At 40.1% G+C, this 12952-nt stretch overlaps 1 protein-coding gene across 4 annotated transcripts in view; it reads right to left on the reverse strand.

Moving 5' to 3' along the window:
* LOC119901832 (collagen alpha-1(XI) chain-like) overlaps nt 1-12952 on the reverse strand; it is a 116783-nt gene that overhangs the window by 49940 nt on the left and 53891 nt on the right. For 3 of the 4 annotated variants that reach the window (XM_038717541.1, XM_038717539.1, XM_038717538.1), the window contains 8 exons: nt 12743-12871; nt 8533-8622; nt 8127-8222; nt 5574-5879; nt 4338-4403; nt 3333-3374; nt 2884-2946; nt 211-285 (listed from right to left, as the gene is read on the reverse strand). In XM_038717541.1, coding sequence (XP_038573469.1) covers nt 211-285; nt 2884-2946; nt 3333-3374; nt 4338-4403; nt 5574-5879; nt 8127-8222; nt 8533-8622; nt 12743-12871 — 867 coding nt within the window. The remainder of the gene's footprint in view (nt 1-210; nt 286-2883; nt 2947-3332; nt 3375-4337; nt 4404-5573; nt 5880-8126; nt 8223-8532; nt 8623-12742; nt 12872-12952) is intronic. The other variant, XM_038717542.1, reaches the window with a different exon arrangement.

Consider the following 12952-nt stretch of genomic DNA (forward strand, 5'->3'; position numbering starts at 1 on the left):
ACTCCATTGCACTGGCTGACATTTACAAGGTAAGTGATTTTTAACCCAAAGAAAATAAGGCTGCCATCCCTTATACTACGGGTGATGCTATGAGGTAAACTTACTAAATGAAGCAAGTTCACAGGGTTGTGCCTAAGATGAAGGGTGTACAGTATGAGAGGAAAATAAGACAGACAGTCCAGGGGGCATGTGGAGAGTGGCAGGACTTACTGGAAGCATCAGAATGGTACCTGGAGGCCCAGGGATACCGTCTGAACCAGGAATACCCGGACGCCCTGGAGGACCCTGGAGAATCAGAAGAGGGAGAGAGAGTTGGTTCTTCTCTAAGTACAAACATTTCTCAATGTGAAATGTATAATGCAATTGGAGCTGAGGTCAGTAACAAAACAAACAAGTATAAAACATCCCCATTAACTACAATAATTATTTTCAAAATGAATGCTATTCTATAGAATTGTTAACAAACACATCCTCAAACTATTGAATTCAAACAATCAGCTATTGTTTCGCTGGCTTGTATACCAGTCTGTGAATGTTGCTAGGAACAATTAATTAGATGTGGTTGTTAATAAGCCAGTCATGTATTTTCGTATGATTATTTCTCTATAATCCCCTGGAGGAGCTCTGCAAATTGAACTGAAAAGCTGATAACAGTACTAACAAACAACAAAAACAGTGCAAAGACTTAACAACTAATCTTTTCACAGCAAACCCCTTCTTTATCTACAACAATAATTTCAAAGGGAAGGTGCTTTGCTTCATTGTTGTTGCTTATTCCAAAGAGATAAATGACTAATCCTACTCAGAAGAATAAGACAGGGGATTCAATCACAAGTAAAGACAAAGAATGTATTTCCATTAAGCTGGCCTAGGGATGTTGGCTGCAGGAGAGCACCAACTTTATAATGAGACTAAAAATCCACAGTCATGGCCCAATGGGGCTATAATGCTCATTAAATTCCAGAAAACACAACTGGCTGATCAATGGAGAGAGAGAGAGTTTTGCTGTTCTTAGATGCTTACCATTAGTGGGGCAAAAATGGTTGGCCTATGGGTGGCACCAGATGAGAGATAATGTTGTTACATACATTTAAAAGGATAAATCTTTATCACGGTGGCTATTATAGGACATCTCAGACTAAGCTTGTCAGACTGTGCTCTCTCTGCCTCTGCTTATAGGCTAGGTGTTTGAAAGTTAATGCTAATATGCCATCTTTAGCATAGCATATTTACAAGCCTACCTTTGCATTTTCACATGCTAACAACTGTAAGTTTAAGAATGGGAAGTGTTGTGCATTTGCATTAAGGTCAAAGCACAGCTGAGACTGAGGTTTAGGACAATCTTCTCATTTGGACTGGTGGAAAAGCATATTTGGTGCCAAATGAAAAGCCATTTGTCCTCTGGGGACAATGAAAGTCTGTACCAAATTTCATGGGAATCCATCAACAAAACTAAGTCGTTGAGATTATTCAGGGATATTTTGCTGACAAACCGAAGGACTCTCTTGGAGCCATGTGTGGCTAAACACTACCAAAAAGCAAAATAATTGCATACAAGTTGCTCATGCTGAATAATACAGATAGACAGTCAAATTGTATTGGAGACTAGATTTGAATTTAATAAAGACAAAAAATGTATCTAAAAAGATCAAGACTAAGTAGTACCCGGTGTTTCCTGACAAACCAGGATCTATTTAGCATTCTTGTTATGTGCAGCAATCTCAGACTGCTGGCTCAAATTGATGCCATGTGTTCCCATCTGCCTTTTCCCAGAGGTGGTAAATACTCTCCATCCATTGCTGGTATAGTTAGTATAGCGACATCTAGCGTTAATGGCGGTCCTACATGGCTGGGAAAGTGGTGTTTGAGTGGAAAGGAGGCAGACGGTGGTTATGAGAGAAATGAGCCGATCAAACGTTAAGTCCAAGCGGATCCTGCGCAACGGAAAACCACCAGACTACAGGAAAGAGTCACTTTTAATCCCCCTGTCAATCCTCAGCAAGATTGTTTCTCATGGGAGGAAATGAAGGGAGGGGGAAAGACTTTTGGACCAACAAAATATTTTCTGATCAGTTTGACCCTGTGGAACAATAAGCCTTTTGTTTGGGCAACGCCTGCTGTTCATACCGGAGGAGGCGTGTTTGAGGGTATTTTTTTGTGTTGGCAATTAAAGGGTTAACCTCCAGAGACACATAGATGTGCTAAACGGGTGATGAAAGAGGGGTGCGGGGCAATCACCACGTTTGGGAAAAACAAGCTGAGATCCAGCCTTCTGGAGGGGACAGGCACTAATTCTGTGTCATCCAATCAATCAAATAAATGAGTGGAATACCACGGTGCTGGGAAAGGGGTTTGAGAAAGTTTAGGCATCTACATATTTTATAGCAAACTCCTTGAACTTGTCATGAGTCCTGTAGCATAGCAAGATAGCTGTTTCTCAGAACTTTTCTTTGTTGCTATATTGGCAGTTTATGGGCATCTCATTTCCCTGCACCACTCGTCGCTAATCCCCCCTACTGCTGCAGTACAAGCTGCGTCCAATTGTATTATTCAGTGTATGGCATTGACACTGTACTTCACAGCTATCCAGTAAGAAGAACACACATGCAGGGGCATTTATATATGTGCTGACTCCCATAATTCCACAAGTAAGATGAATTGGTAAAGTTAGTATTTCAGTACATTCTGTATCAATTAGAGATGGGAAAAGTATGTGTTTCAGTTGATATACAACTTATCTGAACCTAAATGGAATTGGACAAATTTGTTTTATTCTTCTTTGAGGAAAATTAAACTTGTTGCTAAATGTTTGCGATGATTGGAGAATGGGTGACAGCGCTTCTCAGAAACATCTGTAATCAGCTGTGAAATGTGTTTACTTACCCTCTCACCATGATCTCCTGCAGGACCTGGGGGACCCTGCAATCCTGGGGTACCAGGAATACCCTGAGATCACACACACACACACACACACAGACACACACAGACACACAGACACTTAGCATATTATATCCCGAACTGCTGCTAACCAGCATTCCAACCACAGTCAGTCTATCCAGTATTTCATATACATAGGCCAACAAAGACAGAAGCAAAGACATGGGTTCAAAAAGAAATAAGCCTCAAAATAAAACAGCCCCCAACCCCCCTTCTTTCTCTCTCTTGCACACACACACACACACTTGCACAAATACACATTCTGACTGTCTCTCCCAACTCAAGCTTCACTGGCGATCAGGGCTGATGCTCTTTCCATAAAGACATTTTTTCCCTCTTTAGCTGTTCTCCATCTGTGGAAGGCAGACAGGAGTGTGGGAGAACGTGATACTCACTGCTTGGCCGGGGGGTCCTTGGGGTCCTTCTATAAGCATCCCCTAAAAAAGGAAAGAGTGGATACAGTAGCATTATAGGGCAGCCTGTAAATTCACAGGAGAATGGGGGGAAAGTTAGAGACAGTGGGTGCTTTGGGTTTGAGGTTGAGGAGTTTGCTTATACCTACAAGCTTAAGATGTTAACAATGCATGAGTTATCTGATGTTCTATAATGTGCATGTATTTGTGTGTGGTTTGATTTGGATGACAGCCTGTGGTGGCACAGATGGTATGGGAGGAGGGACATTAAGGCTCTTTAAAGAACTAAGGTACTGTGGCATTTTATGTAGCCTGCAGTTGTTTTGTCTATGGTGTTGTTTGTATCTGATTTAGTGAAATAAATCTATAGCTCAGTTGCATTGAAACTGAAATAAATAAACATACATAAATATGGATGTAAAGCATTCTCAAGAAAATGTGCAGAGAATCTGATGCAGGACTTTTATAGATGTATAAATCATTGGGTGCAACTGCTGGAAAGTCTCAGTTGATAAGAAAGCCAGTCGACACTTATTTTGAAATAAGTAAACATTTAGTTGGCTAAAATAACAGCGCAACCAACCATAAGACAGTTAGATGGAGTTCTGGCTAGCTAACCCAGACAGCTAAACAGCTTGCTAGATAAAAGTTTACAAAACATGGCCTATCAAATTAGCTGTGGGTTAGTTAAATAAATTAATGACGTGTTAGTTTGAGGACTTGAAGATCAATCAAGTGTTCAGTCAAGTCCAGTTGCCCTTGATTTAACCCTCCTTAGATAACTATGACCTGGATAACCGAGAATCTTCGGTCATTTCCAGCTATTTAGCAAATAGCAAGCATCCTATAGTTACATATGTCAATGTGAATTTCAACATAGGCAGTTTAACCTGGCCCAAAAAAGTAGCTTGGACAGAGCTGATGTTTCCTCAGTGAGGTTTATCGTCAGCAAAAAAACAAAACAAAGCAGAGTAATACTTCACTTACTGGCTCAATGACAGCAGGTTCACCCTTCTCTCCTTTTTCTCCCAGGTAACTCTGACCTCCGCCCATCTACACAAGACAGACCAGGTAAGTTTTTTACACAGTAACAGGACAGACATTTATATGTAAAGGCAGAGCAGAAATGGTCTAAAAGCCCAAAATGGAAAAACTGAGGCGAGTGAGCAGCAGATGCCCTGTCCTGTTGGGTGTCTTCTCTTTTATAGAGGTTACTTAAAGCCCCAACAAAACTGCTAAGAAAAGCATGGCAAAATGCTGACTAGTGTTCTGCATGCTTTAAAGGATTTAGGTAGTCCTGAAGGCGTAAAGCAGATTTTTTTTCCTGCATGCTGGAAAAATTAACCTCAAGAATCACTTTGCAAGAAGCTATAATTTAGACTTCTATTTATTAAGCTTCCCTAAAGCTATGAACTGCAAAAAAAAGACCCCAACTGTGCACAAATGCAGAGGTCGTTACCTGACACTATCCACACAATGACTTCACATGAGAAGAATTCACAAACCACCTAGAGCAGTATGTCCAAAAACCACTAGATTGTACAGTTTAGCCTGAAGAGGAAACTCTTTTTGAGAAAGTCATGGAGCAGGGTTGCAGTGTCCTGACATTATAGAGTGGAGAGCACTAATAGAGCGATTCAGACTAACCCAAGGCAGACAGATCTCAAGCCAACATCCAGACAGGGACTGTGTCACTTCCTGCCAGAGAATCTGGATCCTGAGGCAAGTAAGAGGGCTTGACACAAGCCATGACAGACACTGGCTCAGCATATATTTGTGTCTGGTTTTAGATATTGATCGAGATGGATTTGATGAAATAAACATTGCAAAGTCTGCAAAGATCTTTGGTGGGATAACCACAGAGAAGCATGTCTTTGATAAACAGCAAAGGTCACTGAGGCCAAGAGGTTATGGAGGGCGTGTCTGTAATGACAGCTGGGTCCGCATCTGGTTATCTGTAGGAGCCTTAGATAGACAAGGTGTGTGTTTATGTTTGCTGGAGTATTTGTGTTTGCTGCATGCAGAATGCTCAAAGCTGTGACCGGATGCCATTAGAAACTACAAACAAAAAGGGCACCATGAACAACCCATGAAACAAATGCCACCAGCATCTTCTCCATCTTTCCACATTCCTGACCACAACCTCCATACCCCCCCCCCCCCCCCCCCCCCCCCAACCCACACCCACCTAACCCCGTCACCACTAATCACTCTGGCACTTACACTGCTCTCTCTGATGTCGGTCTCTGCTGGAACACCAGGGCCAAACTCTCCGTCATATGTTACAGATGTAGGCTGGGCGTCAGTGGGGCCATAGTCGCCATAATCACCATATTCGTATGGCTTCTCTACAAACTCTTTGTTGTCATATTCCTTCAGGTCATATTCCTTAAACTCATACACGTCAGTGGCAGGATCCACCTTCTCTTTGGTGTCCACAGGGGCGGCAGTTTCCACAGCAGGGGTGGGGTCCACCCCAACCTGTTCCACACCGGTGATGTAATCATCCACTATTTCACCTTCATAGCTCTGGCATCAATCCAGGCATCGCAAAGATGGGGCAGGGGTTGTTAAGATGGGAGGGAACATAGAGGTTTGGTTAGTGAAGTGGAGCCATGTGAACAGCGTCAATGATTCACATGTTTTTTGATAACACGATTTAAAGTCAAAGCATTTGTATTTAGTACTTTATTATACTGAAATTATTGCACACCAACAAAGTGAAACACCATTAATGGAATGTTCAACAGCTGTGCACACAAACATGTGTCTAATTTGGGACAACATCCAAAACTCAACATATGTGAAATTCCACATATGTCTGTCATCAGGCAGTGTTGACATCTATAATCATATTTCGTATTATACAAAATATGCAGTATTAATTTGAAATACAAACTATTGAAACATTGATGTTTTGAAAAACAGTAAAATATGGTAAAATATGAAAAAGAAATGGTGTATATTGTCAAATGTATTCATGCAGTATAATTACAGTATGACAGACTAGTGAGGAAATTTAACTGCATAGCCTCAAATACTTCAATATTAGTGAAAAGGTCAAATGCAAACATTTACACAAACTAGAACTATTAAGGATCCAATGAAGTGAAACTCTGAACCAAATTTGTAAAAATCAGTGCTGTTTAGAAAAACAAACACTAGAAAGATGTTTATATGTTTAAGAATCATGTATTTGCACAGAATCGGAGGCACTGAGGAAACGTGATTGTACAGGAACAACTGCACTTTGATTTACATGCTTTGCCATGTAAATCAGACTTTGCTCCGAGGTTAAACATTCTGTAAAAGGCTTCCATGTTCGGAACAGTCAATGAATCAGGTACCTTTTTCAGGATTTGCAAACACAGGTCTTAAACTCTCAACGTTTAGGTCACCAGTCCATTTTACTATACTAAATCTGGGTGAATATTTTGAACAACATGCTGAGCCAGCAGAAAATACAGTACCTTCTAACAATAATAAAAAGACACACCCAGTGTAAAATGCACTCAAAAAGAAATAAAAATGCATGTGCAGACAATGGAGCACAGCAGTAATATTGGACTATCCACTGGCAACACAATCCTGAAACACACTTTTATTAAAAGCATCCACCAATAGTTTTTATATATTGTGTTAGGTCTTCGAGCAATATGACTCTCTAACAGTTATCCAGTTCGTCACAGTCCACAGTAATCAGACAAGTGTTCCAACATTGGGCAGCATGTGTTTAGTATCCGTGGTTAGTCTTCTAGCCTGTCATTTAAAATTAATGTAATGTCTAAAGCTGACTGAAGCTGAGTTATCCACCTCAAGGTGCATCACAATACATTCACCAGACATTTGGCTGCCGGATCACACGGCCGTATTGTTTTAGTTTTACCCCCAAATGTTCCTCATTATGTTGTGTTTTATGTGATGGTTTAGCACAAATTAAGACAGGATCTGCCAAATTCGGGATATGGCAGAAACATAGGGGATGCGTCTTTCTCCTGATTTTCCATTGGTTACGGTTCATTAAATGACAACATTTTCCTGCTTGGGCCTTTCTCCAGACTCTATTTGATAGAGGTGCTTTCTCATGGAAATAAAGAAATAGAGAGAGCAGTTTGATCTTAGTGAGGACTTCTTGGGTTTCAACCTCCAACGACGATAATAAAAATATGTTTTGTTGTTTGTGATGCCAAGATAGTTTTACTGAAATTTCTTTATAAACCAGTAAATAGGAATCTGGATGGTAATTGGATGAATGGATGTTTAAAGTCAGTGATGCACAGATAATTTTCCACTATAATAAAAAGTTTATCCCACGGGGCAAATATTTCTGTGGTCTGAACCTTTCTAATTTCACAAAAATCAAGAGTACAAATAATTCTATTCTTCTATTATAATACCAAATGAGGTTATAGACCAACTATCTACAGATGTTATAATTTTTTTTCTAGAAAGTGCATTTACTGGCCAGGATTTGTCACAGCTTTTTACCATATAATCTCATATTATTTCAAAATGTCCTTAAAATCTGCTGACGGTTTTGTATAAATTGGTACAGTACAGTGACAATTTTCCGGACAAATTTTAAATCTTGCAACATGACGGTTTTGATATTTCATATGTGGCATATGAGTAACCAGAAATAATCCTTAATGTCTTTGTGCTATTAGCTTTGATTATCATTTCATACTGTACTTTACTGAAGACACACAGTTATCAAACATGTTTCATGAAGCAAATCTTGAGCTGTGTGAACAATATGCATATTTAAAAGGTTACCTGGCCTTGTCCTGCAGTATCAGTGGGGGTTTCAGGCGGATTTCCTTCCACTGTGGTGTAGTCATACTCACCCGTGTAGTCCTCATCCACATTTGTCTAAGATCAGGCAGCACACAAGAAAAGTATTACACATATCTGAGATTGGTTAATCCAAATTTAGGTTACATTCGGGAGCTTTTGTTAATGCACATATCTATTTTTGTTTCTTTCCACAGCACCATGAACATGATGATTATAAGGGTGACATGATTATCCTCCAATTATAACAGTAGAGGAGAGTAAAGGAGAAAGAGAGGTTAAGAGAGATAGTTGAAAATGAGAGACAAGGTTAACAACAAGAGATCAAGTGCTTGCATATGTGTTATTCATGGCAACATCCATGATAACTGAATTAGTCAAGCGTTACCTCAGTCTTGGCTCTTTCAGTTGGGGGAGCATCAGTGGTTAACTCTCCTTCAGTGTAGTCATAAAACTCACCATAGTCATAGTTAGTGTACTGTAAGGAAAAAGGGACGGGTGCAATCAATTAATTAGTGCAATCATGTAAATAAGGCAGCACAATGTCTCAGAGACATGTTGCAAGTTATTTACATGTCATGTAGGAGCTTATTATTCTTAAAACAGTTTAAAACAAATTTTAAACCCTTAAACTATTGAAAGATTTTCTGTCATCATGCTATTTTGGAAATAGCATGTTCAAATGTAGTACATGAACTATAACATCCATATAAGAAAACTGAACAATTTTGCATATGGATGACAGCAGCAATCCTCCCTCTGAGCCTCAAATGACCCTACTGAAAGGTTTCTGTGTGTAACCAAGCAAACAGCAATTAAGATTCTTGTTTGCTTCCAACAGGATGTTGGAGGGTTAATGTAATGCCAGTGAAAACTTATCTGCCTCTACCGCTTAATTCTGCATGCCAATAATGGCCATGAGAATTCATTAAAGGGCCCTTTAAAACAGAAACCATAAGTTGTCCTGACTCAACACATGTTGGTAAATTATGGGGAACATACAGAATACAGTAGCAGGGGGTAAAACCACTGTTAAAAAATGTTGGCGCATTAAACCAGTCTCTGTGTTACCTTGTTTGTTTTTTAAACAGAACATTTGTTTTTGGATCTCCAAGACAGTTAAAATGTGGTCTGTTTTGTGTGTTATGTTGCGGTTTGATGTAATGACATAAGACAGAATTTTGAAAATGTCAAACTTTTGTTTTTATTCTTTTAAAGAAAAGTTCGACAGTTTCAAGAGTTGAATAGATTGCCTACAAGCATCTCGAAAGCTCACTAAAAAACACATTATATGTTGTCTGTATATTACATTAAACAATGTAAAGATTTTAAGTTGTCATTTTAAAGAGCTAGCTGATTCCACCTGCCTCAAGTCTATATGCTAAGCTAGGCTAATCGTCTCCTGGGTTAAGCTTCATATTAACCATACAGACATAAGAGTGGTATTGATCTTTTCATAGACCTCTCGGCAAGAAAGCGAATAAGTCTAATCCTTTAAATCACCAAAGTTGACAGCCATTTTGTGGCTCACTGCCCACAAACCATATAATATTAAGCCTAACGTCAAAAACTTCCTCCTGATTTGCCCTATTCTTAAATTTCTACTAACACTGTCAAAAAGAGGCGCGGTAGATTAAGTTAACAGACCGGCCCCTGATATGCATCGCTCTATCAGCACAGGGATAAATATTAGTCCCTGGATGACTGCTAAACTCATAAAAATATTACAAGATCCACAGGCTGCTGCAGTGCTGGCTTGGCCTCCATTCAGTGGCCCAGTGAGAGAGAGGGGTCACACAAGAGAGAAGCCCTGGCCATACCAACTAGACTGACAGAGGAGAGAAGGAGAGGGTCAGAGAGAAGATAGAGAATGAAGGAAGGAAGGATTTATAAAGATTTATGGTGTTGAAGCGCTTGGCTGAGCTGAAGGCCTTCACCGCAGGCTCTGATGAAAGGCGTAAATACTGAAGTGTGCTCATAAAAGAGCTCCCCCTTCCTCCTCTTGCATCACTCCCTCTACCTCTTTTAACCCAGCTGTAGACATGTGGCTGACGACTGCAAAGGCAGCGTGCTTTAGGTCAAGGAGCATCTTCAGAGGCTATCGTCATAGCCATGCTCCACTATTTTGTAGAATTGTAGTGCTTCAGTTTAAGAAATACTGAGGGATAGAAGTTCAGACCTGAACTTACACAAACAATTTTTACAGTTACAAAAAATGGTATAGTGCGATTTGAACTTCCACAGCGGTGATTTGTCCTCTGGATTATTTTCAGTTGTGTGGGAGGAAATTAATTCTTTAAAATACTGAGTTGGAATGTAAGAAAAACATTCCTGTTAAAACTGTACAGAAACCAACAATGAATAAACCAGATTTACAATGTTCTTGCATCCAAACTGCTCCCTGCTGTCTATTTAGAATTGACAAGCTTCTTGTCTTGGCGTTGAAGAGTAACTTGATGATGAAGTAATATTTTCCAGGACATGGTACCCACTGTACAGCCAATATTTTCAAATAGAGAACCGGTTCCTGATTTTTTTCTTGAACCAGGGACTTAAGTCTACTTTTCCAGGTACTGGGAGTCTAGCTGGAGAAGGAAAAGCTTAAATTTCCCTGGGAGTCTGGGCAGAGCCTGCAGAACTCGTTAGTGATATAAATCACGGGGCCACTCCAAAGTGGGCTCAGACTTCGTGGCAGGGAAAAAGGAAAAGTTTCCAGTGTGAGCTCATCAGTTATTTAGTGAAATACTGAAGGAAAATGTCAGCCGACAAAAAGGCTTGAAACAGCAAAATAACAAAAACTGGTGATGAAAAAGAAAAATTGAGGCCCTGACACAAAGATCTGGCTAAGAAGCTACAAGGGATGTTTTGGCGCTGGTCAATACAATTTTAATTTCAAAAGATGGGTTCAAACTCAACATGTGACGTATTTTGATACATTTCCACCAGCAAAAAAAATAGACTAAAGAAAGCGACAGATTAGTGTTTACACAGGAACTCATACAAGTCTATCTCTGTCAAAGTACTTTTGCCTGGAGGAATGTTTGTAAAATGTTTTAAGATCACACAATAGGCCTATGCTGAGAATATTTTGTGCTTTTTTGTGTAGGTTTTCCAGCAGACTTAAAATGCACTTGCTTAAATCAGGACAAATGTTATCTACTATTAGCCTACTATAACCTGACACAGGCCGCTGTTTATGTTATAAAACGGTTAAAGGAAAAACGTTCAAAATTGGGGTGGGGAAACAGGGAAACTTGATGTGTTTAGCTGGTGTATCTCAAATAACCCAGACTACCCAACCCCCTTCCCTCTGTTCCCAGCCTGCATTTTTGCTAAGACATCAGTAGATATGATATTTGTACCATATGTAGCCTACCAAAAAGAAGAAAATTAGGTTATTTTTTTTCCTGCCATAGTGCCTCCTACATTAGTGTTCTCCAGAGGTGAATTTCTGTTTTTGGATGTCCGTACAGGTAAATTGATTAGAGCAATATACACTGATAATGTTTCATAAAATCGCTTCAATTCCAACGGACACAGGCAGTTAACCAGCTGAGAGAGTCTCTATGTTATTCTGGTTACTGCATGTCTTTATTTGAATCACATGGAGTCTAGTGCTGAGGTTACAGGGCAACATATTGCTGTGAGATTTGACAGTAGGGGTTTTGCCATCACCACAACTGGACCCATGAAGGACAGATGCTAAAACTAGCGAGACCCCGTCCTTTGTATAATGTGGGGCTAACACAACACTGTGTGTGAAGGGGGTGCTGATAACTCAGCAGTTGAAATAACATGAACAAAAAGTAACATCTGGTGGGACTCAGGCTAACTTTAGCAAGCCTAGCTAACAGCTTCTACTTTCCGAGTGGGAGCTATAGCCTAGCTTACTAGCTTCCATGTGGAACACAAATTTAACAGCATGAAGGGTCCTTCAAATGTTACAATGGGATAGAAGCCTTAAATTGCTAACAGCACATAAGCATTGCTACGTATGCTAGTTGAAAAAGGGGGGAAATATCAATGTTTGTGAGCTATAAAAGGCTATTACATTCTCCAATCAGCAACACATCAATTAAGTTGACAGCGCATCTCCTACCAAAAACAGCCCTAAAATGTCACTAAACTGTTGCATGGCAAACGCCTAGAAGGCTTAAAACTTAGACTTTACTACCACAGATATGTCCAAAGCCAAAAAATAACACATATGTAGTTGCAGTATCATTATAGTATAATTTCCTTCCACAAAAAGTGAGAATTCAAATTTCAGTTCCTCTGTCTTTCATTTTCATCTACTTCATTGTTATCCATCCAAGCTTCACAATTTATTCTCTTACATCATCCTTTGCTTCATAACTTCTACTAACAACACCCAAGTCTAAAAGCCTCTTTCCAAATTCCTGTTATCATCCTTCTAAATCTCCAACTCCAGCTCCCATATTCTCTCCCTCCCTGTTCCCCTCCCTCCTTTCCTCACTATAACAATTTCTCCCTCCCCCTCTCTCCCCAATCCAACTTTCTTTACAACCACTCATACTTCCCCCTCCTCCAGACATCAACTCCGCGCTGCCTGCCTTCTTCCCCTTCCACATACTGACCTCTTCCTCAGGTTCCTGAGCCTGGGGGGTGTCGTGGTGGTTGGGGGTTTCACAGTCAGGGCTGTAGTGTTCACAGTAGTCATATGCTGCCCTGGGGTCTGCCACTATCAGCAGCTGCTGGATGTCACCCTTGAAGAAGAGAAGAAAAAGAGAAGCAGCATGTCAGCAGATGCCAACAACGTTTACAGGTTATGGAGTCAAGAATTGGAA

The sequence above is a fragment of the Micropterus salmoides genome, unplaced genomic scaffold, assembly GCF_014851395.1.
Source record: "Micropterus salmoides isolate LMB-PRFRI ecotype aquatic unplaced genomic scaffold, ASM1485139v1 Ms_hic_scaffold_14, whole genome shotgun sequence".
NCBI classification, from domain to species: domain Eukaryota; kingdom Metazoa; phylum Chordata; class Actinopteri; order Centrarchiformes; family Centrarchidae; genus Micropterus; species Micropterus salmoides.